Here is a 26,503-nt window from a genome sequence, read left to right as displayed (position 1 = left end):
GAGCCATTGAATAAAAGTATTTATTTTAACACATTTGCAGATCCATGCTGAATAGAATTGTCACCTAACAAGTGAGCACATTACCTTCATCCCCACATCTGCTGATGTAATCAGCATCAGAGAACAGTTACTCATTGCACAGAACTGAATAGATAGGACACCAATTCACCATTATGCACGGTCTCAGGATTCCTGCTTTCTGTCATCAGGCTGGCTCGAACACTGAAATGACTTTCAGAAGACGATTGTATATGTACAGAACACTGTCAGTGCAACAATGAAGTCCCATCTCTTATTGGATAATTGTTCTGATGGGTAGTTCATATTAATAATTGTTGCTAAGTATAATAAAAACCTGAATGGGCATAGAAATATTTCTAAAGTGCATTACTGCAGCTAAATAAATAGCAGCAATTGTGTATTTTTCTTTTAAAAAAACAGCCATACAAAGGATTGTGACCAAACTTGAAAAAGTTTTACACTATAAAAAGCAAACCTGGCAAAAACACAAGGCGAAAGCCTTGCATGATTCAGTCTACAAGAGATATAGACTAACAAGAGGTTCACACACACACAAAACAGAAGGCTCTCTTCAAAGTTATCCATAATACACAGCAGGGCAAAAAACAAATGCGTTGGATACATGTATTTCCTCAGAATTGTGAAAAACAATCTTTCCCTTAGCTGCTTGCTGTCCAGCATAGGCCGTTATGAAATGCAAGTCTGCAGCGTTAGCATAGCAGTAAATTTACCAAGACTTCACTGGCAGCAAATTCTGAAGAACTGATTAAAATCCCCATTTTGTTAACAGTATTCCAGTACAACAGTGAATTCCACCTCATGGTTTTCTGCGCCTGAAATAAAAAACACACAACACTCTCAGCTCAAAGTTTTGATTCTCACATCATAACTTTCTATAATAGTGGTCAAGAATGTTACTTAGATTTACATAGTCTGTTGTATGAATACAAGTTTTAAGCGTATATAGTGATGGAAAGACAATCAATTGGTTCAGTGATACAACTGTGCTATGGATTTTATTCAACGCATCAGATCAGGGAGCAACAACTGTTAAGTTCACAATGTGCTTTTGCATAGAGTTCAGCCTACACACACACAGTACAACAGCAAGACTGACCCAACAGGCAAAGTGAAGACTTGATCCTGCTTTTCTAAAAGGCAGTGACAAAGCTCCCACCCACTTCAATCAGGCCCCAAGATTACACAGAAGGGGGCTTTAAGAAAAGTTTATACCATAGCAGGATTACAAGGGAAATGTTTGTAAACAGATCTAAAATCGCAAGGCTTCCAACTAGACATTCCCCAAAGCGTCAGATTTCAAATGTATTCCACCACTGCTATTAGACTTGTACAGACAAGTTTTCCCACTTGTAGCAGTGTACACCATAGACTGAAGTCTAATGCATTAGCCTCTTACAGTTGTTTAGCCTCTCTATTTCGACCTGAAATTTGTGAAGGTTGTTTGGTCATTCTGGGATCACCATCCGTTTCTACCCCCCAATCCCCTTTTTGCTTCATGAAAAGCCTTTTTACCTCTGAAGCCCTCTCTCCTGCCTGTAAACATCGTGTAAAACTGCAAGCTTTCTTTCCCTGAGCGGAATGGATCACTTCCACAGCACTGCCAGCACCTATCTGCAAAAGGCCAAATCTGCAAGTGAACGCTGTTCTCCAGCAGCTAGGCTACCAGACGACCTAATAAGCACTTATTCTGTCAGCAAGTGTTTGAGTCCCAGTCTTGCCGCTTATGAAGCTTCATGTCTAAACTATCGTTTGTTTGAACTCTGGTGTTAGAAACCGGGACTTCTACATGACATCAGGTGAGGTTTCTATTTGTATAGCGAGATGGGAGCTTTAGATTCACAAACTCTCCGGGGTGAGACTGAGCTACCCAAAAACTCCCCAAGAAGCCTCAGGGCTAGGGCCTGTGCTTCTCTGTTAGAAGCTTTAAGTACCCAGTCTGGCAAGTGGTAGTTGGAATTTAATATGAACTACATCAACTTTGCCATCAGATTGTTGAACACCATCCCCCTCTAAGGTCCCTTAAACAGTTTTTGTAAACTAATAAAATGTATTTAAATTATCCTCCCCTCCCGCCATCAAGCAGAGATCGCGGATATGCCCATTTGCACTGCAGCTTGTTACTAACATTGACAGGCATGGAGATTACTTTAATCCTTTGCAACCTTAGATGCATAATGGCCAAAGAAATCAGGGCATAATATAGTCACTTCTCTTCACTTCTGTCCCTGATACACTGCTCCATCTCTGAGCTGTCAGGGTAGCCAGTGTTCCAGCACAGGTTTGTGGGCCCACTCAAACTGCCGCTGAAGACATAAGGTGTCTGTCAGATTTTACTATCACACCTCAGGTCAAGAGTTCCAAGTGTGACCAGTGATTCTGGGGACCCAGCTTGAGATGTCTTACATGGGACTGATGTTCAGAAAGTCAGCCCAACTCTGAACGTCAGGCTCCTTTCAGGCTTATCAAGTTGGGCACCCAAAAAAAGTCACTGGTCATGCTAAATTTGGCTTCAATCTCTGTATTTTAGGCCACTTTGTCATTCCAATTGCCATGGCATTTAGCGGTCTCCAGTAGTCCCCTCGGGGACATGTCACTGCTACTTGATAATCCGAGTCAGCAAGAGAACACATTCACACCAGCAGAGGAGAAAGAGTACATGGCTGGAACCACAAAGGCACAAAGTGGCAACGCCACCTGGCTTGACATTTTAGGACTCAATCCTTGCCTTAAAACTGGTAAGACTTGAGGGGAATCCTATTTTTCCAGCCAAAGAGCATTGAGAGAAAGAAAGCCAGGAGCTCCAGTTATGATCAGTTAATGTGACACCTACTTGGGCTGAGCATGGTGCTGATATCCAGGTCCCAGATTGGATCCTGCCCTCATTTCCACAGCTACCGAACACTGGAAAGACATGTGCATTAGTCGCTGCTGCTGCATAAAGCCAGCAAAAAGACGACAGACTTACTGGCGTTATTCCAGATTCACAGCAACGTAAGAATCTGGCCGCCTACTTGTAACTTACTCTGGTTTCTACATCTGTCCATTCAGATTCCGCAGCGTCTTCTGGTGGAGTAGGACTTGAAGGCGATGATCTTCGCTTTCGACTGAAGGAGGCAGAGACACGAGTTAGTCCTGAAGACTGCTGTATGCAGCTCAACAGACTGTCAAACAAGTGACTGCACAAGCCATAACCTAGAGATGGTTCGCTCATCTGGAGATGATGAATAGCCTCTAGTACCCCAAAACCCCAGCAGCGTGCCAGCGCTACCTGTAGCTGAAGGATTTACAAGAAACCCTTACCTCAGTTTTACATATATTAAGCCAGTAACTCCAGTTCAAAATCTCAGCAACTTCATTCTTCTGAAGTTTCTCACCAGACCATTAATGGAATTAGAGTGGTGGGCACATTCTGGGGATACTAAGTTCTTGACATTATTGCAATTATTAAATTAAATGTGACTGACCCGGTTGGTGATTCTTGTTTTAGAGTCTCTATATCCGTGAACTGGACTGCCTGTCCACCACCTCTGGTTCTGTAAACGTCACCCTGAGGGAAAGAAACAAACAAGTTACTTACAAATTAATAGAATTACTTGGATATTACATTTGCACAGAAACGTAAGTTGTGGCCAACTAGTACATGACCTCCGCATTTGCAATAACTACCATTTCTTTCAAGGAAGCTCATCGATCAACCCAGAGAGCACAAACACTTATGCTGATGGTTCACTTTAGTGCATGCTCATGATGTATCCAGAGGTTGTCAGCTGCCCCCCCAAAATGGGGCAAGAAATTCCTAAGGCCACAGATTACAAACACAACTAAGTAATGCCCAGTTTCAATGCTTTCATTCGGCAGTCTAGACAGGACTAACTGTGTTGGCAGATAAAGCCTGGGATAAGTGGAGTCAACAAGCCCTTGGGGTAGCATGGAGGAATTTTAATTTTAAAAAGTGACAATGCCGTAGTGTCAGAGCTAAAGGAAAATGCAGCTGTTTTATCCAGTTTAAAGTTCACCACAAGAAGTAATTATCAATGCTGTTTCTTTGGGGGATTTTTTAAGTGACAACAATTGGCATTTCCAAGAAACATGCTGAAAGCGGCCATCTGGCTGAAGAGACATCTTTTGTGAAACTAGCAAAGCCCCCTGGCACTCAAAGCCTACGCTGCATCCCAACTTGCTTTAGATGTTTGCCAGACTAACACTTGGAAGCTGCACTCTGAAAGTGTTAGATTTCATATTGCTGCTTTGTTGTCGCGGCAAGATGGGAACTGGCTCACGCTGCTAGAGGAACGAAGCGACATCACTTCAACAAGATGGTCAAACCTCCGTAACTAGGCTTCAGAAAGCCAGTGGCCGTCACAGGCTTGACACATCCACGGATTATGGATGGTGTCTTACATAATGGGCTAAAAGATCATTTCATTATGGTAGGTGCAATTTCTTTTTAATCAAACTGATGCAGATGAAACTTGGCATGCAAATAGCTAGAAGAGCACATTCAAGTATGGTAAGCTTACTTTAGAAATGTTTTCTAGGAACTGAAGTGTCTCCTACCCCAACATGCAACTTCCAAAATCACAATCAACAAAGGCACTTTAAGTCAAACACATCCTTATGCAAGCTAAGATCAGAAACTCCGGATCAGTTAAGTACGATTTGACAACACAAAGGTATTTGCTTTACCTTAATCAGTTTAGTTTCAATCTCCCCATCAGAAGCTAGTTCCTGGTGCGTCAGCATGTACTTGTCACACTTAGCTAGTGCCTTTTCGTTTGCAGCTGCTACTGTAATGGCATGGGGGACATGGGGCTGCATGACTGTTTCAGTGGGCACATTAGAAGGTGGCTTATGATCTACCCATCTCTCCCCCGCTGAGCGTGATCGTCTGTGTCGGAGACGAACTGGAGGTGCAGTCTGATCAGAGTGGAAAAGGAACCAGAAGAAATAAGCATAATCAGTAGTTAAAGTGCAGTTTTTCAGGCCTGGTTAAAATGTATTTGGATGCAGCCCAAAATTTCATCTCTAAACTTTTAATGAGAATTGATTCTGCAGGGAACCATTACTGACACACTTACACAAAATCGCTATTAGAACAACACTTGGGCCAACTCATATTCTTTGCAGTTTTAATTAAGTTCGACGTAGTTGGATGGATTCCTTAACCAGAACTTCAGACAAAAGGATTTGAACTTTTTTGCAGCAGCTCTCAAATGTCCAGCCAAATTATGAGTTCTACACATATTAAAGAGGCCTGAAAAAGCAGTTAGGTAAGACAGTTTCCATGGATACATTCCTGGGTCAAATGGTCTGTTTCTCAGGTAATCAAGAGAGCAGATTAATGGCACAGGTTTTAGGAGGTGCTACTTCAGTGTAGTCACTCAAAGATAAGAGACCTTAACTGTATTACTGGGTAAATACTGTGGAGAAGGAAGAAGCTTGACATTAGTCCCCCTTTCCAGAGTGAGATTTTGACCCATCCAAAGTACACAAGATCTCTAGTCAGCCACACAGTGCACTGTCCCCATCAAATTCAGCTTTTTTCTCCCATCATGCAAGAGTTTACATTGCTGAGAGAATGGCACAGTTTTAAGAGAAGAAAGATGAAACTAGCAAGACCACTGGTATGGGTAAGTGATCCTCTGCCATCAGGCTCTGAGAACTAACAGCTGTAAAGATTTTACACTTCTGTCACACATATACACCCAATGAAAATCCATTTTACTAGTGACATGTGGCAAGACCACCTAACTCAGATCCATGGATACTAACCCCCATCCACTGCACTTCCAAGACTCGAGCATTGATTACATTGTATTTTAGCAACAGGTACAAGGCTTACAGTGCACCCTCTTGATAGGTCTCTTCTCAGTAGCCCCAAACATGGTTTACAAGCATCTATGTTTTTAATCAAAAACTACATGCTGCCAGGATGCAGAAAGCAACATTAAGATTTGGGCAAATAGAAGCTTTCAAGGCTCACCTAAAGCTACCCACGGTAACCTTTTTTTTGGGGGGGGCAGTGGGGGGGGAGGGGAGATGGGCGAGTGAAGTGTTAATTTTTCCATGGGCAATTTTTTGAGACAGTTCTGAAAAGCTGCCTTAGGAGTTTAGATCCTTAAAAAAGGGTGCACTGTATTTGACAGTAGACAATGTTCCTTAACTTGCTACCATCAGGGGTTAAGATATACTTTAAATTTGAACGGCATTAGTATGAAAGCATGTCACTTGCATCAAAAAGTCTCTGTAACAGGAACTTTGATGAACAAGTGTGTAATACAATTAAGGGAGTCCAAGATATGGATTCACAATGTAATAGAGATTTTGCTCCTGTTTCGAACATCTCTCAGAATAATCTGATATTTGTATTTGTCTATTAGTTTTACCTGAACCCCTGTAGCAAGAATGTGATGATAAAGCGTATAGTGTTAAGACAAGCATCTCCTTGCGATGAACTGGTACACAGAAGAATCACTTAGACCAATTAAAATGGAATGAGAACTGCAAGTAAAACCACCAAGTTTTATTACAAATATTCAAATTTAGTAAGAACATTTTAATGGTTGTATGAATCCCAGACTCAGCTCTTTACAAGCGAGACTGCTTGTCCAAACAGTTTCCAGCTGATAAATGAAATTTGCACAAACAGCTCATGAGACCTTTAATCTGCCCCAAAATGACTCTGGCAATTGCAGACTGCCAAATAAGTTTAAGAGACAGACAAATGGAGACACAAGGAGGTTTATAGTCAGAAAAACTGACTATAATTGTTGTTGCTGGAGAGAGCTACACACACACACACACACACACACTGACGAGACAGACAGACAGACATACTCCTTTAAGGGCTTTTATACGCTGACTTTAGAAATCAAATTAGACTATGTTTTGCAAGTGCCGTGTGCCGTGACACACAACTTGGAGGCAGCAGTCAAGCATGGAGAAAATTTGTAAAATAGGGTCCAATTCCATTTCAGGGGTGAGCTCACATATGGCAGAACACAGTAAGCTTAGCAATTGTTTGAGAATGGTAATCTTCTGAGCCATGGCAACCAAGCACTGCTACATGTAACCATTGCTAGGAGTAGCACTAACCCTGCAGCATTGGTCCTCTTCTATTTCTATCTCATCTCTACGGCTGGGGACCTCAATGACTCCAGTCCAGTGCATCCCTCGCCTTCTGTCTGATACATTACAGTTTCTATTTTGCTCTGGTTCCTGTTGTCTACTCCTTGCCTTAGGTGTGCCAATGGTATGCTTGCTGTATGGAGGAATTTTCTGTTCCCACTCCGAGATACAGGACGCCACAGAAATACTGCTACAAGAGTTAGAGCGTCTATGCAGCTGTGGCTGGCTCATGAGAGGTTGGCTGCTAGGGCCGTGAGTAACATAGTTACTAGAAAACTGAAGAAAACGGGAGAGACGTTAGTGAACACATACAATTTTGAACTGGTAACAAAGTAGAACACTTCTCAGAAATCATCCTGTATGGCGGACTTGCATATATGCAGAGAGTAATCAATGCAAGTACTTCACATAATTAGGTGTTTCGTGGTCAGCTTTAAAAAGCCAGGGCACTCTTTCAGTTAGTCAAGTGTAAGGTAAGAGCATGCAGAGACAACACACTGGAGGAAAAAAGAAAAACTTAAGGAATTTAGTAGAGCCCAAAACATATACTCAGTCTCGTGTCCCATTCCCAACAATTAGACAGAAAAATAATCAGTCACATTTAGCTTTATAAAACTGGTTTGTCTCTGCACTGACATACAAAGAGATTCATATACAACATACTGGTGCTGGCGGCGGGGACGCAGATCTCTGAAAAGCTTTCTCCCGGTCCTTCTCCCGTGAAGGCCTCTCTGGTTTTTCATTCTTTGGTTCAGTAACAATAGCTTTCAGTTGCTTCAGTTTCTCATCTTTGACCCAGAGCTTGTTCTGCATCTCCAGCTGTTTTGCTGCCACACGGCGCTCCTGCAGGTGAGAACAGGATGAAGGCTATTGTTTTAAATAAAGACCAAATTATACAAACATACGTTATCGTGATGAAAACTGAATTGAGGAGAGCTGTGTATTTCAAATGGAATGAAGTCTTTCCAGGCAAGATGTAGACTTGTCAAAGTACTAACTATGTAAACTAGGCCTGGCCAACTTTCAAAGCTATCTAACATCATTAATGTCCTAACTGAAGAACAAAGTGATTACATTCATTTAGTAGCACACATACTTCGCTCATATTGTAGTGGCTCTCTAGCTCAGGTAATGGATCACTATAGGAGGTGATTTCTCAGAAGCTATTTTTTCCCCCCTACACACACACACACTCGCAATTGGCAGAAAATTTGCTGTTGCTAATGTACCATAGGAAGACTAGAACCCTAAGTTCACATCAATACCCTTCTAGAAAAATTCTACCTCAGCATAAGATCACACTTGTCAACATTTCAAGATGAGAGTGGATGGTCTGGTCTCTCTCTTTCAAAACTGGATACACAAAGAAAAATTAACTTCAGCCTTAGCTTGGTACAAGCACCATTGCTCCATGAAGCATTTCTAACAGATACGCTAGCGTACTTACACATTCCTTCTCCCACTTCATTGTTGTCTCTGTCACCATGCCTTGCAACCGTGCTTCCAATCGACGCTTATCAGAAGCCTGCCGCTGCAATTTCTGACTCTTGCTTTCTAGCTCTTGCTGCAAATTCCGTTTGTCTTCTTCATAAATTGTAGTCGTTTTCTCTAAAATCTCAATCTGGAGAAAAGACCATAGCAATTTCTTTTACATTTCACATTAATTGCTCACGAGGCATTTTCTTGAAGAGGTGCACAATAGAGCAAAGGAGCTAATCGTATTTTAAGATGCTTTAGAACACAATCAGCGATTTTAGTACAGACACAAACACACACTCCAGTAAGATCCCTTTGAAATTTCAAGACAATTTCAGAAGTTTGTAGCACGTTTAGCAATTTCTGTTTTTCTTGAAAGAAACTTAACCGTAACCTATACTAAAGCCAAAACAAGACATTTTGAGTAATATCCCCACCAAATAAGAGAAATAACAACTAATGTGGAACCTTATGTGGAAAAGCTTCTGGCTTTGAATTAAAAATTTGCCATTTGCTAAGTAGGGTATAAGTTTTGTGCCTAAGAACTGAGTAATTTCAAATTATGCAAGAACAAACCTTGTACTCTAATGTTTTAGTTTTCTTTTCCAGTCGTTCAATCTCCATTTTCTGTCCTGCTATCATTTTCTCCTTTTCCGTGAGTTTTCCTTGAGCGTAGTTTTCCTTGGATACAATGCTGCTATCAAATTCTTGCAGCATAGTTTTAAACGCGAGTACTGGAACAGATTCAGACATTGTAATCCATATAAATCCACTTAGGGAGAATCTTTGCACTCCCGCCCCAGAACATTAAACTAGATCAGGGGTCGGCAACCTTTCAGAAGTGGTGTGCCGAGTCTTCATTTATTCACTCTGATTTAAGGTTTTGCATGCCAGTAATACATTTGAACGTTTTTAGAAGGTCTCTTTCTATACGTCTATAATATATAACTAAACTATTGTTGTATGTAAAGTAAATAAAGTTTTAAAAATGTTTAAGAAGCTTCATTTAAAATTAAATTAAAATGCAGAGCCACCCAGACCAGTGGCCAGGACCCGGGCAGGGTGAGTGCCACTGAAAACCAGCTCGCGTGCCGCCTTCGGCACGTGTGCCATAGGTTGCCTACGCCTGAACTAGATCAACTTCTGCCTCTTCCCAGCTAGCTTGAAATATGAAGATTGTCTTATTTGCTTGCTGACACAACCCTGCCAAAAGTCTGATTTATTACATCAAACCACAATGAAGTTTTTGAAGCATCACTCGCAAATTTAGGTGAACAAAGATATGTTCCGCCACATGCCTACTGGGATAGAAGATATGGCTATTTTACTCCAGATGCTTTACCCAACTGTCTTTCATGTATTAGATTAGCAGAGGAATGGTTTCACATGGAGAATCAATGCTCACCATTTTTGGTAAACTCTTCTGACAACATCTGCCGCATTCTGTGGCGTTTCTCAAGGACTTCAATCAGCCTAGGAAGTGTTTGGTCATCATTCACGTCCAATAGTTCACATGATGGTAACGGAGGGAAGTTCTGCAGAAGCATTTCTGTAACAGATTGTTCTTCTGTTTCTGTAAGGATTGAAAGCAGACAATCCATGACAGCAAGCTATTCTAAAAACACTTCAGTATTACAGGGCACAGATTGAAGCCACACACTCACTCCCTCTCACCCCAAAGCATTTTGGAAATATAAAAGCCTGAACATTTTAATCAGGAAGTTTCCACCACCTAGATGGTAGCTGATCAGCTACAACTGTACCAAAAGAAGGGTTTGAATGTGACATTGCTGCATATAATAAGTGTTTCAATAAGAGAAGTTATAAACAAAAGGTAGGTGAAGAGGGAAGCTTGGAAATTTGAGAGAGAGAAATTAGAAGTCCTTTGAGCATAACTTTTTTTATCCTGTTTAAAAATTATTTCTTTGTCCAAATATTGCTGTATTTCTATATCCATGACCTCCCCCAAGGGACAGGGTAAGGGAAAGTTAATCTAAGTCTGTTATCACTATATTAAAAATTTACCTTGCAACTAGTAATATATGCACTAAAACCAACTGTATTCATTATAATTTATACCCTGCAGTATAAACCCAAGGTAACAGATATACTTATGACTTTATTGTATAGGTTAAGTAATAGATTATGTAAGAGATTTTTGTTTTCTTGTAATGTCTTTTCTATTAGTCAGACTGAACTAATAAGTCTGGGCTATGAAATCATGTAACATCATTCCAGGTTTTACCTCCGCTGATTGGGCCACCTCGAATCTCAAGTTTTCGTGAGAGTTCATCCTTAAAGGCCTGGTTTCTAAATCGGCGTCCGGGGGTTAAGCCAAAAAGTGGTTTATCAACAGGTCTCGCAACTTCAACTTCTTGGGTCATTTCTGCAAATCGCATGACTTGCTATGATAGAACAATATTCAGTTTTAGATACGCTGTATTTAGTTACCACAACCTTTAGCCACAGTGTGAACTCGCAAGTACTAAGATACATATTAAAAAGGACATTATCAAATTGAGATGGCTTTTAAAAAACCAAGTTACAGGTAGTTCCAACTGCTACAGCTTCGCCCAGTTTCCCTAGTGGTCTTACAGGGGCGTGTGCACGTCTCTCTCCCGCCCCCCCTGCAATGCTGCCAACAAGGGAAACCGTGAAAGTGAGTGCTGGCAAACAGTTAATGCCTAGAAGAAATGTGACTTCTTTCAGTTATAGTATTCTTCATGCCATTTCTAGGAGTAGGGAGTGTGACTGTTAGGTTGTGGGTTTCCCTTTAAAGTTTCAGTTTTGTTCCTTGTGAGAGATTCCCTCCCCTTTATATTTTCTATCTCTTCGTATTCATTTCATCCATTTAGTGGGGATGGGATGAGCGGGGGGGAGGGGAAGGGGAGAAGGAGAAAGAGGGGAAATCACATGCAAGTTACCAAGCTCTCCTCATAGTCCTCGGCCTTGGGGTTAACGCACACGATCATACGCACTTTTCCTTCTCCATCAAAGTAGTTCTTGAACAGGTGGGTTAATTTGGAGTCTCGATAAGGGACCATCTAAAAAAATTGAAAAAAATCTAACCACATTCTCAAGCAAAAGTCTCTACAGGTTAGAAGACAGTAAGGAGGTGGGTTGTTGTATACCTTGTTGGTTCCATACATTTGGTTCTCCCGTAGAACTTCAATACATGTTCTTAATGTCATAAGTGACTGGTTAATATTACCTGAAAGAAACAGAGCTAGTGTTAAGCGCTCAGTTGGTGTTGCCCCTCCGTTACAATACTCCAAAATTAGTGACCAGTTTATGCCTAAAATAGCATTGTTTGGGGGTAAACTACTCTGATTAGATTAGGAATATCTAAAGCCTTTGCTAGTTACATTAAGACAACAAGTAAATGCTACAATGAATGGTGTCCAGCTTTCCAGACAAGGGGATTTAAGAGAGTCATTTGACTTAATACAACAAAGAGACACCCCCACCAGGATTTTCCCAGGATATTGATCTTGAGCTAGGAGGCATTACCATACGACCAGCTTTCTAGTCCACAAATAGTTGCCTATGAGCAGATAAGCAACAGACACCAAACTAACTATGTACCTGCTTCCCGTAGTCTGTTTCCTTCAGCTTTTGTCCTATTCGTTCTTTCACTTCCAGCTAAATCAACCAAGGACATCTGGCTTAAAGTTATTTGTTCTCTCTCCTGTTCAAGAAAAAAATTAAATGTTTAACGCCATTTGCAACACTTCCCCAATATAGGGGAAGAAATAAAATTACATGGGACTTAAGCCTTACATAACTGTTGTAAATTAATACTTAAAGGTTAGAGTGAGAATTGAGGCTCTCTTATAATTATGGGAGAGGCTAGGAGCTCCTAATGGTTTAGTGCTCTAGGATTCCTGGTTCTGGAACCCAGGATTCATATTCCATCTCAGGCAGCCTCAAACTAGAAACGCCTTTCCCAAAACCTCTCCCAATTTCTATATGCTTAGCTTTTGCGTAAGAGTAGCCAAGACAAAGAGCAAGAGAACAACAAGCTTGGCTAATTTCGTTAATGCTCACCTTGACAGAGGGAGCTTTGACTTATGAGACATTTAAAAAGTGCACCTGGAAACTAGTAATTAGAACGTCCCAGACAGGAGCCATTATCTAGGTAGGTCTCCGCCCTTCCCACACCCCCATTGTGCTCTTAAATAATTAGCCTCTGAATTTCACCTGCAGGACATTATCTCCATCCGCATCCAGTGGCGCCTGAGCCAACTTAATCATAAACACACTGTGAGAACGACTAGATTCACGATTCAGCTGAGTGTTAGCAATCCGTCTCTTCTTTTGACCTGTTAAACAAGAGAGTCTTATAATCTGAATGGCAGATCTGCAGAGGTCATGCAGGTCTTCATGCCACAGGGTTTCTATTGTACATGAAGAGATCTACATGGTTAAAGTGACCACTACTTCTGAACATTTCTTACCTCTCCAAAAAACTTCAAAAGCTTCTTCAGTAGATTTTACCTCTACTTCGGTGCATCCTATAACATACATGTTGTGATTCTGGTCCTCACGGAGTACTTTGGATTGTGGAGGTCTGCAAAGAGCATGGTTTAGGTCAAGCTGACAGACAGCAAGGCTTTTAAAACAAGCACCATGCAAATCCTTATGTTTAAGGATCAAATTCAACCTGAACACAGTTATCAAACATTCTCCCACACCAACAGGACGGAGAGCCAATACAAATGCATGGGGAAATATTTAGGCAGGATTAGTTACACTTCCGTTATTGCTTAAGCCACATTTAATTGCAATGCATAGTAGGCACTAGGAGGCTGGAGGACTACTGCTACTCTCCTACATGCATAAGCTCATACAGAAGCATGTAACAGATTTAAACAGCATTATTCTGAATTTGCTAGAGAAGCAGAGAAAGAGATGGGGTCGGAATTTATTTACAGCAACACCATACAATAAATTCAGCGTCTCCAATTTTAATAGAAGGGACAATATGCTGGGCACATACATAAAATCACCATTCTGCACAGGAGTGTTGCAACTGTTCCACCTATCGAAGGAATAGGGTAAAATATTACAGCAACCACCTAACATTTTAATCATTGTAGTTTGCACAACGGGAAATCATGTAAAAGTTAAGACCAATTTATGGAAATGTTCAACAAGATGGTGATCCTCTAGTGAGAGCTTAACAAGAGGTTAAACCAAATAATTGTAACTCTCCTCTTACAGCCTCATGACAAAGCCAATACGTTCTATAGGGGCCACAAACCAATTCAGAGAAGGAATCCAAAAAGATTAGATCCAAAGACCTCAGGCCAGAGTCATGGCAAATCTGTGTGCATTAATTGTTCTGCCATAAGTGTGTCAAGTTTCACAAAGATATTTGTGCACCAGTAGCTATTTGTGAGAACCTTAATTTTAGATCCATTTAAACAGAAGCACAAAGCAGAGAGTTAACGTGGAGACAAGACAAAAGTTTAGAGGTAGCTCATCCAGAGGCAGCCTCCAAAAGCCAGCGTTTCAGACTGACACCTAGCATTTCTGTTCCTGTTTCAATGGAGCGTAAAGCTGATTAACAGTGAGTCATGTTCCCCACGCCAGTATCAGTTTCTTTGGAAACAGGAGTAGGAATGGCAGCTAAGTTATAGTATAGATTGCAAGTTGTAATCATCAGTTGCGTGCTGTTTGTCAGACAGCATGAACAGGTTTGGGAGTCCTGCAGGTTCCAAGAGCCTGTGCCAATATAACTGAAACTTAAGTTCCTCTTTTGACATTCCCTCTAGAGCATGTTACAATGCTCTAGAGGGCCAGCAACAAGACACCTATTCTGCAGTTTTAGACCCTGCTGTAGAAACTTAAACAAGCCAACTCCACACTACATCACAGCAAGTCCCCGTTTTTCAGATGAGGTTGAGGCAGACTTGCACAAGGCTACAGAGGGTGTCAGTGGCAAAGTCAGATATAACGGTCTGGTTCACAGTCTTGTATCCACACCCCTGTACCCAATATTCCTTTCTTGAGTAATCTCGTTTGGACTCAAGACAAAAGTGGTGGGGTTGTGAGCATGTCTCGAGGTAACCCAATATTAATTACAACCTGGACAGGTGATAATCACTCAAAGAGGCATATTAAAAGAAATACTTACTTTGGTTTTATTGGATCGAAGGGAATTTCCTCCAACAGATCATATATGTAATTATTGTAGATTTCAATATACGAGACAAATACACTGTAGACATTGTCCTCTTCAACCTCTTCCACTTTGCAATGATCTCGTACGCTGATCATATCAGCAAATTCTGGATCTATTTGTCGTCTGTTAAAATGTGTATGACATTATTGAAATACAGCATCCAGGACAAGCTGAGAACTCATCACATGTACTCTAGAATTCGAAGCTATATTGAAAGCAGCACAGTATCAGAAAACAACTGTCTAAGGGTACGTCTACACTGCAATTAAAAACCTTAGCTCAGGCTAAGGCACCATTCAAATGCAGTGTAGATGTTTTCAGGCCTGGGCTGGAGCCCAGGCTCTAGTACCCTGCGAGGGTCCCAGAGCTTGGAATGCAGCCTGGGCCAAAACGTCCACACTGCAATTAAATAGCCCCTTAGCCAGAGTCAGCTGGCATTGGTTAGCCACGGGGATGTAACGGAAGTGCCAAAAATGCCCACATTCAACACTGATGCCAGGCATCCAGTTCTCCAGAAAGATCTGAAGCACTCGTGAAAGCAGTAAAAAGCTTAAATAGAGTCACATTTATTACTATATATTGTGATATAAAATGTTCAGATGTAGTTGTGTTACCTAGTCAATTACCAAGCAGTTACAGTTAGTCAGCCCTATGGAGAGCTCATTAATACTTTGTACTTATAGCATCTTCCATTCATTAAACTCAAACACTTTTAATTTAACATACCTTTTAGTAACAGGAAAGACTAAAGCACAGACAGTTTAAGTGACTTAACCAAGGTAATGCTACGAATCATATTGCAAAGAACAGAACCTAGGTTGCCTGCCTGCAAGTACACAGCTTTAAATGTTGACTAGACTATCTTTATCTCACCAGAAGATAAAGGAAGAGTGATATATTAACGCTCCCTGAAAGTGGTGAGAAGTGTTCATGAAGGGCGTCTAAGTCATCAAAACTTAAGTTTTAGAAGGACATGTATCAATAGAGACAAGGTAAGTGAGGTAATCTCTTTCATAGACAAATTTACAAGATTACACAGAGCTCTTCTTCAGGTCTGGGAAATGTACTCCGAGTGTCACAGCTACATAAACTCTCAGAGAAAAATGAGAAGTCAGAAACACCACATCACCTGGGGGTGAATACTTTTCACCTCTGTATCGAACATTCCAGTCCTCATCCTCAAAGGAAACCTGCACAATACCATCAAAAGTAACCTGGGAGCTTAAATGCATAACTTTTCTAGATACTAAAAATCATAGACTGAACAGAGACACTGGATTTATGGCTTATTACAACAGTCTATAATCTTGCATAGTGACAGGTTTCAGAGTAGCAGCCGTATTAGTCTGTATCTGCAAAAAGAACAGGAGTACTTGTGGCACCTTAGTGACTAACACATTTATTTAAACATAAGCTTTCATGGGCTACAGCCCACTTTCTGCCAGTTTCTCTCCCCCCACCCCAACCCCCATGCATGGAGAAGTGTTAAAGGGCCACTTTACCTTGAATGGTCTCTTACAATGTGTTAATTTCTAGGGCTGTCAATTAATTGCAGTTTTATTCACACTTAAATAATATACCAATTGACATTAAATATTTTTGGATTTTTTTTTTTTACATTTTCATATACATTGATTTGAATTACAACACAGAATACAAAGTATACACTGCTCACATTATTTTTGATTACAAATATTTGCACTGTAAAAATGATAAAAGAAACAGTATTTTTCAATTCACCTCAAGTACTGTAGTGCAATTTCTTTATCGTGAAAGTGCAACTTACATAACTGCACTAAAAACAAAACAATGTAAAACTTTAGAACCTACAAGTCCACTCAGTCTACTTCTCGTTCAGCCAATCGCTAAGACAAACAAGTTTGTTTACATTTACAGGAGATAATGCTGCCCAGTTCTTATTTACAATGTCACCAGAAAGTGAGAACAGGCATTCGCACGAAACTTTTGTAGACGGCATTGCAAGGTATTTACGTGCCAGATATGCTAAACATTCATATGCCCCTTCATGCTTTCACCACCATTCCAGAGGACATACTTCTATGCTGATGATGCTCGTTAAAAAAAAAAAATGCATTAAATTAGATTTGTGACTGAACTCCTTGGGGAGAATTGTAGGTCTCTGGCTCTATTTTACCCACATTTTGCCATATATTTCATGTTATGTTATAGTAGTCCCGGATGATGACTTGGCACATGTTCATTTTAAGAACACCTTTGCTGCAGATTTGACAAAATGCAAAGAAGGTACCGATGTGAAGATAGCTACAGCACTCAACCAAAGATTTAAGAATCTGAAGTGCCTTCCAAAATCTGAGAGGGATGAGGTGTGGAACATGCTTTCAGAAATCTTAAAAGAGCAACACTCCAGTGTGGAAACTACAGAACTTGAACCACCAGAAAAGAAAATCAACCTTCTGCTGGTGGTATCTGACTCAGAAGATGAAAATGAACATGCGTCGGTCCGCACTGCTTTGGACTGTTATCGAGTAGAACCCATCATCAGCATGGACGCATGTCCTCTGGAATGGTGGTTGAAGCACGATGGGACATACAACTCTTTAGCACATCTGGCAGGTAAATATCTTGCAACGCCGGCTACAACAGTGCCATGAGAACGCCTGTTCTCACTTTCAGGTGACATTGTGAACAAGAAGCGGACAGCATTATCTCCTACAAATGTAAACAAACTGTTTGTCTGAGCGACTGGCTGAAAAAGAAATAGGACCGAGCGGACTTGTAGGCTCTAAAGTTTTACATTGCATTCAAAAATAAAAAAGTGTTATTTTTTGTACATAATTTTACATTTGTACCTTCAACTTTCATGATAAAGAGATTGCGCTACAATACTTGTATTAGGTGAATTGAAAATTGCTATTTCTTTTGTTTTTTACAGTGCAAATATTTGTTATAAAAATAAATATAAAGTGAGCACTGTACACTTTGTATTCTGTGTTATAATTGAAATCAATATATTTGAAAATGTAGAAAACATGCAAAAATATTTAAACGGTCATCTATTTTGTTTAATAGTGCAATTAATTTTTTAATCGCTTGACAGCCCTATTAATTACTTATTCTAAACAATCTGTTCCTCCTTGTATTTAGCTGTGACACTCTGACTACCTTTCCCAGACCTGAAGAGCAGGGCTGTGTAGCTCAAAAGCTTCTTTCTCTACCCAACAGAGGTTGGTTCAATAAAAGATACTGCCTCCCCCACCTTGTCTCTCTAATATCCTGGGACCGACACAGCTACAACATTTGATACATATGTATTAATACATTATTTCATTCTACTTACTTGCCAGACGGAGTCTTTGGAATTGGCATGGCATCTCTTTTCTGACGTTCTAACAAAGCATCAACTTCACACTGCACATCCACACCGTTCTTGTCATCAAGTTTAAAAACCTGAGGGCAGCAAATGGAGTTAGCTGTCATGTGATGATCTTAAACACTGGAAATGGCAGGTTGTGGCGAGGGTTAGTGGGGATAAAAATGTCAGCACGATAAGAGTGAAAATATGACTAATGATCTCTGGGATAGTCAGACCAAACTACTTCATTTCATTGAAATGCCATCCTGTAGTTGGTCATTCTCCTTTTCGACCAGGCTCTGTTTCGTATGCAGATGTTTTGTTAGATTAATTTATTTCGAAGGACTGTAAGGTTACTCTTACAATTTGACTATTTGGAACAGTGTTTTAGGCTATTACTGGGAAAGTTTCTCTTAAGACTTAAAGCAAAGCAACTCACAAATCGCTTGGCCTGAAATGGTCCTATGCTGTTGAAGATCATGTCTAAGCACCGGGGAAGAAGTCCTCCATCACCAGGAGAACCTGTCATTGTGTGTGTTTTCCCACTACCTGTCACACCATAGGTGAAAAGGAGACCTAGGAGTAAAACAGTTACAGTTAAATATTCCTAATTGGACCTTATTAACTAGAAAACGTTCAACTTGAACGGTCACTTGATCCTATCCAATAAAGACAGAGGCAGGGGGGGAGGGGCGAGAGACGTCCTCATTTGGAAGAGTTGGCACTAATACTCAAGACATGTTGGTACCATACCAGGCGTGGGAAAGGAAAGAATTAGTCCAAAGGAGGAAAGACCACAGCTGCATGTCTTTAGAGCAGTGACTGCCCAGATAGTAGGACTGGGCCAGCCAGTGTGAAGACATTTCCCCAGCACACTGTAATGCCACTCAGGATAAGGCTAGCTGGTGCTAGTGGACAGACCTCAGGAAAGTACTGGAAACAATCCGTTTTTAATAAACTCTAGCTGCTCAGAGTCCCCCCTTTCTGGTTAAGTACATTTAGAAAGGAGAGTGAAGGCAGCCATTTTGACCGTCATTTAAAACCTGACTGCGGGAAGGTTGTTTGTTTTTATTCTGCTCTGAAGAGCTTCAGATACAGCAGCCAGATGGACCTGAAGAACCTGGCCTCATGGTATCAGACAGTTTTTGATAGTTCACATGAGCCAATCACCACCACCACCATAAGTCTTTAATAGTACTTCTCATTGGTAGATCTCAGAGCTCTTTTCAAAGAAAGATAATGATAATGGCATCATTATCCCCATTTTACAGGTGAGGAAACTGAGGCATGGAGTGGGGGAGTGACTTCCCAAGGTCACCCAGCAGGCCGGTGGCTGAACCCAAAGTAGAACATAGATAGAGCACTGGACTGGGATTCAGGAGACCTATTAGGTCAAACTGCTTGCCAATCAAGACTCTAGGCTATTTACCAAAATGATACAATGTCATGGTTTTGTAGAGAAAAGCCTCTACAGTTGATTGGTATGCAAGAAAATTAAGCCTCAATATAAATATCTTGTACGCATCTGAAACAGGAGTAATTTAGAATTGGAGGCCGGGGTGGGAGGGTTCTTTGCACTTTGTTACAAGGAAGCAGTCCTATTCTTTCATGAAAATAGGAACATTTTGAAGACTTGTTTTCAGCAGACCAACTGAGAAACCTTGACAATTTGGGGGAGTGCCAGAATAAGCGAAGTAAAGCTGAAGAAAATAAGTATCCTTAAGTTTTGAACAGCCTTAACAGTGGTTAAAAAAAATAAAATAAAATTCCAGGAGAAAGGCAACCAAACGAGTAAAAAAAAAAAAATTGGTTTTAGCTATGCAGTGCCACTACAGCATGTTAAATACAAAACAGCTGCATACCATTTTTCCCACGAATGAGATCTTCTACTAGAGGTCTAGCCACAACATCAAAGAGTGCTTTCTGAGTGACAAGAGTTCCAAATACTTCCTTAAACGTATACTGCGTCTGGAGAAAAGAAAAAACACAGATGTAAATCTGTTTTTTAGATCTCTCTCTGCATAACTAAAACTCTGATTTTCACTAGCCTAGCAAAAGGGCAAAGTAGATTCTTTAGTGTAAGATTTCATATAGACAATCAGATTACATATGTGTATAGGGCTGCACACAGAGTACCATTCAAATTCTGGTAAAGTCTAATACTAAAGACAACCACATTATACTTAAACACATGCTGTAGTATCAGGACATACCAATCACCACCATGTTGTTCCTCTCTGCCTGTCATCTTTTTTAAGTTAGAATACATGCTTGTTGGGCCTTTGTGTGTGTTCAGGAAGTTCCTAGCACATTCCAGACAGAAGAAAAAGCCACCTTCCTTCCCCCAAGATAATAAGAGGTTAGAATTGTGTTTGAGTAGGAGGATGAGGAACTGGATGTGTGCACAGTGTGTGGTCCCATGATGGAACTGAAGGGGAGCGTGTTGTGGAGCTGCAGAACTGAAGCCTGTTTCAACATGCATTGAAGTCAGAGGGATTCTTTCCACTGACGCCAATGAGCATTAGATCAGGCCCTTGGTAGTATGTTAACATATTATGTTTGGGAATTAAAGGCATGCAAGTTGAAGTTATTGTGCATATTAATTGGTTAGTACCCTGGTTTTTAGCGATTGCGTTTAAGCCATTTAACTGTAAATTAAGAACTTAGTGTGAGAATAAATACATAGTTTAATCAAACAGTTTACAAAAAAGTGAAATACAAATTTTAGAAGCCAACCCTCTGTAGATTGATATACGAACTGTATGGCAAGCCTATGATAAACAGATTAAGTCCAAAGTTCGCTGGACAAGTCAGCATGAGCATTAGCTATCAACTTGCCCATTTTAAATTTGTTTCTACTGCTAGTCTTAAAAAGTACCATACCTCCCTGTATTCCCCATTCCGGAATATTCTGTAGCCATCAGGAGGATGAATCTGAATGGTTGTTTCACTGATCACTTCTATGCAACACTCCTGATCCTGAACACTTAGGGGACGCACCCTGCAGTACACCTGATGGAACAGAAGTAAGTTTTCTTCGAATAAAAAGTAGTAACAACACCACCAGCACCACAAAGCCAGTCTACTCTTGTTCAGGTTTTTTTTGTTTTTTGTTTTTTGACACAGTCAAGTGAAATTAACATTTTGACGTTTGCCACTACGGTTCACACGCACCTTAGACATTTGGTCAATTGAATCTACATTAGCCAACCATTCCCACCCGCTGATATTTTTGCCATGTACTTCATGCTGTAGAACGCTTAATTTGTTCTACTTTAACGTCACCAAAGGAATCGTTTTATTTCAGCATCTTATAATTATGTACCAGATCATATGTACTTGAAAGTACACATGATTTACCCAAAAAGAGAGCCACATGAAGAAATTCCCTGGCTGCTTCTCTTCAGAGAAATTCCTACTATGGCAGTGACAGGAGAATTTTAAGACAAAAAAAAATTGTCCAGTGCCATTAGCAGATTAACAAAGTCACTATTTTAACAGATTTGTATCTACTTCTGTCACTTGCCACTGTATACTGACAGCGCTGTCCTTGAAAAATCTTTCTACTCTAAATTACCACACAAGAGTCCCACATTTAGATTCTGGAGCACACACTGCCCTCGTGGGAAAAGGCCTGCCTGTCAAGTGCCTCCCGTCAACCCAGGAGTGCCACTGACAGATTCTTATGATCCCATACAATCCTTGTTGGCAAGAAGTAAAGTTATAACTCAGGACCTTGAGCCACCGCATCAGTGAAAGATGAGAGGGGAGTAACTCTGCTGGGGATGGGGAAGAAGAGAAAAATTGAGGGAACAGTCTCTGCCACTACATGGCTTTCCTCCCCCTTCATTCCCCAGAACCACAGACTCCCCAGAAAACAAGCAGAAAAACACTGAAGAAATGGATTAGAAATGCATAAGCCTGATCGTAACAAGTGGATTCCAAAAAGACTTCAGCACAAGTAAAAATAAGCCTGTACAACAGGAGGGGAGGTAGGGGCTGCTTTCACCTCATCAGCATTATGTCAGGCACACACAAACCAAGGAGCCCACAGTGCTAGTAGAAAGTTAATCACAGAAATTAGCCTCTCAAAGCTGCAGCAGGATTGCTTTCCAGTAGACCGCAAAAAGAGCAAGAGTGGAAAGCAAGACACCTTACCCCAACTGGATCTTTCAGACTTGTGTTGGATGACTTCTTTAGCACTGGTTTTCTAGGAGTTTTAGTTCTACTGAAAATAAAGAACTGAAAGTTAGACTTGTCATCCAGTCACACGATACATATATTGATTAGCATAGTTCTACCTAAAGAACATTAACTTGCCTCTCCCCAACAATCTTTTAGACTAACTTTCCAACAGCAATGATCTACCTACATATCTTTAGGAAAACATTGGTCACTTATAGAAACAGGACACCATTGCTCCAAAATGGCAAGTCATATGCTCACTCCTAAGGCCTTGTATTCACTGTTGAAGGCTTTTGTTTTTGATTCTTATCTCAGGGCTGGTCTACACTTAGTCCGGACTTCGGACTAAGGTACGCAAATTCAGCTACGTTAATAACGTAGCTGAATTCGAAGTACCTTACTCCGGACTTACCGCGGTCCAGACGCGGCCGGAAGTCTGCCCCCGTCGACGCCGCGTACTCCTCTCGGCGAGCTGGAGTACCGGCGTCGATTGTGAGCACTTCCGGGATCGATCCGGGATCGATTTATCGCGTCTTAACCAGACGCGATAAATCGATCCCAGAACATCGATGGCGTGCCTCCGGACCAGCCGGTAAGTGAAGACTAGGCCTCAGGGTAAAAAAACACGAGAGCTATACCAAGGTACAGACACAGTGAAGACAAGGCATTTTACTTTTACCTGAGGTAAAATAGGAGAGGTCAGCATTGTACTGTAATACTTACTTCAACAGGGATTTATTATAACTCTGCAAGCACACACGGGAAACTGAACTTCCTGCTACACCTCCCCACCAGATATAACATAACCACTAAACTTAGACAGATTAGATTTTGTAATCGATAAGTGTCAATAAATATCAATTTAATCATAAACACACAGACTAAAAAAATACTTCCATCGATAATCATCAAAATTTACAGATAGGCAAAGAAAAAAATGCTGCCTGAAAACTGTTTTATTTAAGACTATTTACTATGTATATTTTGACATGTGATGTTGACAATGTGTTTTAACAGTATAAAGCTTTAACTTTTTGAATCAACATCTGTCATTAAATAATTATTGTCTGATCAGTTCCCCATAATTTCCTAAAATTGTGAAAATTTAGATTAAAACCGCTTAAAAATAAACATCATATTTTGGCATCATATTTTGGATATATATCATATCAAATTCTGCCAAGCCTAACAACAGAGATATTAATAATTAATAAATAAAAATATGTTCAGAACCCCCTCTTCTGGTCTTCAAACAACCCCCAACCTCATCATCACAAGTTACCCACAGACCAGGACTCACCAACTCAAAACAGTAACAGAACCTGCCAGAACGACAGATGCAAAACCTGCAGACATATCTCCACTGTTATTAACATTAATAACCCCACATCAAACCTTTCAAGATCCATGGGTCCTACACATGCCTATCACAACATGTGATGTACCTAATCCAGTGCACTAAAAGCCCCCAATAAAAATTATGTGAGCAAAAACAGACAATCACTACGATCTCAAATGACATACCAAAAAGAGATAAGAGACAAACACACTATACTACCCAAGGGCAAACATTTTTCACAATACAATCACTCTATATCTCTTAGTCCTCATCCTCAAAGGAAACCGGCACAACGCCTTCTAAGACAAGTCTGGGAGTTTAAATTCATAACTTTGCTAGACACTAAAAATCGCAATCTTAATAAGATGCATCTGACGAAGTGGGTATTCGCCCACGAAAGCTTATGCTCCAATACATCTGTTAGTCTTAAAGGCGCCACCGGACTCTGTTGCTTTTTAATAAGGATACTGGACTTATGGCTTATTACTGCAATCTGTAACTCACTAACCCCTTTTTGTCTTATGACAAAAGTGGTGTTAACGGCCACTTCACCTTGAATGGTCCCTTACAACGTGTAACTACTTATGATAAACAATCTGTTCCACAATGTATTTAGTTGTGACACTAAGTACTTTTCCCAGACCATGAAGATCTCTGTGTAGCTGGAAAGCTTGTCTCTCACACCAATAGAAGCTGCCCCAGTAAAAGATAATATCTCGCCCATTTTGTTACTCTAAGGCCTGGTCTATACTAGGGGGAGGGATCGATCTAAGTTACGCAACTTCAGCTACGTGAATAACGTAGCTGAAGTCGACGTACTTAGACCTACTCATCGTAGTGTCTTCACTGCGGTGAGTCGACGGCTGCCGCTCGCCATCAACTCTGCCTGCACCTTCTGCAGCGGTGGAGTACAGGAGTCAACGGGAGAGCACTCAGGGGTCAATTTATCGCGTCTAGTGTAGACGCGATAAATCGATCCCAGCTGGATCGATCGCTGCCCGCCGATCCAGCGGGTAGTATAGACATACCCTAAGGCTTGGTCTACACTACAGAGTTAGGTCAACATAAGGCAGCTTATATTGACCTAATTATGTCAGTGTACACAGTCCAGCCTTACTCCCGCCGATGTAAGTGCCCTACTACAGTGACATTATAACTCCACGAGAGGTGTAGGGCTTATGTCGGTGTAGTTAGGGCAACTAGTAGTCTGTGTAGACACTGCGTTACTTACATCCGCTGTTGGTGTCATTCATGCAGGAGCCGTGAAACCGAGAAGCAAGGCGGGCTCCTGGCCACGGGGGAGCTGCGTGTGGGGCTAACAGCCCAGGCGCTCAGCCCCCCACACTGCCCCTGTTAAGTCAGTAGACGCGCGGCTGGTGAGGATGTGCACCACGGACAAAAGGAGGGTAGCCTGGACATGAACCCCTGCAGTAATCACTGTGAGGGCTGTACCTCGACCTAACACAGGTCAGCTGACATTTCTAGGCTAGACCTGCCCTGGGGCAACCCACGAACAAGCCTCGTACTAGAGGCACGGTGGGTGAGGGACTCTGTTGTACTGGAGGTGAAAGAGGCGGGCTCGCACCGAGCTCTGTGTCTCGCTCGCACCACGGCAAGGCCTAAGAGCACACACGGCAGGGGCCGAACCCCCCCTGATGGGGGGGCGGGGAAGGAGGGGATGCCCGCCCTGATCACCACGCTGCCCGCCTGGGGCTCACCGGGTCGTCACTGGCGGCAGCGCTGCTGGAGTTGTGCCGGCCCCAGCACCTCGGGGGGCGGGGGGGATTTCTCAGGCCCGGTGCTCGGCCCCCTCCCACGCGGGACCCTTGCCGGGGGAGGGGGTGGACAGGGGGTGACTTTCTCCATGCAAGGCCCCATAGCCCCCCCCCCCACGCGCCTCCCCCTCGGCGAGCGGCTCAACCCCCCGGCCTCGCTGGGGCATTTCTACCCGCCGGGCTGGCCGGGGGAGCGCGGTGACCCGAGGCCCCCGGCGGCGGGGAGAGAGCCCGGGCCGTAGGGCCGGGCCCCGCCCATACTCACGACGCCTTCATGGTGCCGCTCCCTGGCTGCGGGGCCGCTCTCGGGACGGTGGCCGGGCGGGCTGGGGTCGGGTCGGGTCCCGGGACGGTGGCCGGGTAGGGTCGCGGCCTGGGCGGCGCTGGCCGGAGGGTCTCGGTCTCTCTCTCTCTCTCACTTAGTGATCGTTCGATTTGAACTTTCCCTCCGCTCCCAGCGGCCCGCGCGCTGCTGTGATTCAAATCCGGCCAATCAGAGCGCGCCGTTCGGCGAGCGTCGCCACGCAACGCGTAGTGCGCGCCGGAGCGTCACGGACACGCGCCGTCCCCATGGAGACGAGGACAATAGCGCCCCGGCTCCAGGTGGGTGGCCAAGGCCCGAGCGGAGGAGGCCGGGTCCCAGAGGGGCCTGGGCAGCGGAGCGGGGACTCCGCGGGGCCGGCAGACCCCAGGGTGACCAGACAGCAAGTGTGAAAAATCAGGACATGGGGGGGGGGGTAATAGGAGCCCATATGAAAACACCAGCCCCCAATACTGGGGCTGTCCCTATAGACTCGGGGCCTCGGTCACGGGCCGGGGTAGCTGCGCTGCAGGCCCCAGGGGCAGGAGCCCGGGCCCCAGTGAACGGGGTAGGGCGAGTGAGCCTGGGGGAGCGCTCGGGGCAGGCGCGGGGCGTCGAGCTCCACCAGCGTGGGTTGGGGGAAGCGCTGCCTAGGACGGGCGCCTGAGCGGGTTTTCGGGTTCAGGGCGGTTTATTTTCCTTCCCTGTTAGATGCAGGGTAGCTGGAGCCCGGGAC

General features: G+C 42.5%; 1 protein-coding gene across 5 annotated transcripts; it reads right to left on the bottom strand.

The window, feature by feature from the left end:
- KIF23 (kinesin family member 23) lies at positions 1-25,911 on the bottom strand. Of its 5 annotated transcripts, none has more exons than XM_034784399.1 (24): positions 25,732-25,911; positions 22,326-22,395; positions 21,051-21,179; positions 20,030-20,135; positions 18,607-18,743; positions 18,153-18,262; positions 14,786-14,956; positions 13,646-13,687; positions 13,104-13,216; positions 12,847-12,968; positions 12,232-12,334; positions 11,778-11,857; positions 11,571-11,690; positions 10,892-11,051; positions 10,052-10,219; positions 9,223-9,380; positions 8,618-8,791; positions 7,834-8,013; positions 7,138-7,446; positions 4,729-4,959; positions 3,507-3,589; positions 3,065-3,146; positions 2,873-2,943; positions 1-854 (listed from the first exon to the last, which is right to left on the bottom strand). In XM_034784399.1, exons 1-24 carry the CDS (start codon positions 25,740-25,742, stop codon positions 839-841), a joined length of 2,946 nt encoding a protein of 981 aa, XP_034640290.1. In that variant the 5' UTR covers positions 25,743-25,911; the 3' UTR covers positions 1-838. The 5 variants fall into 5 exon arrangements, with proteins under 5 accessions (XP_034640290.1, XP_034640291.1, XP_034640293.1 ...); XM_034784400.1 differs by having other exon boundaries at positions 22,326-22,392; XM_034784402.1 differs by lacking the exon at positions 7,138-7,446.
- Between the last annotated feature and the right edge of the window lie 592 nt (positions 25,912-26,503).

The sequence above is a fragment of the Trachemys scripta genome, chromosome 10 (genome assembly GCF_013100865.1).
Source record: "Trachemys scripta elegans isolate TJP31775 chromosome 10, CAS_Tse_1.0, whole genome shotgun sequence".
Classification (NCBI taxonomy): domain Eukaryota; kingdom Metazoa; phylum Chordata; order Testudines; family Emydidae; genus Trachemys; species Trachemys scripta.
Note: the sequence above shows the minus strand (reverse complement) of the source record. Positions and strands in the feature narration are given on the sequence as shown.

Bases quoted from the DNA above. Each gene is read 5' to 3' on its own strand.
- KIF23 (XM_034784399.1), bottom strand. The intron at 18,744-20,029 runs GTATGCAGCTGT...TTTTACTCCTAG, and splicing joins TCTCATTCGTGGGAAAAATG to GTCTCCTTTTCACCTATGGT. The intron at 10,220-10,891 runs GTAAAACCTGGA...CAATCCTTACAG, and splicing joins AGGTGGCCCAATCAGCGGAG to AAACAGAAGAACAATCTGTT.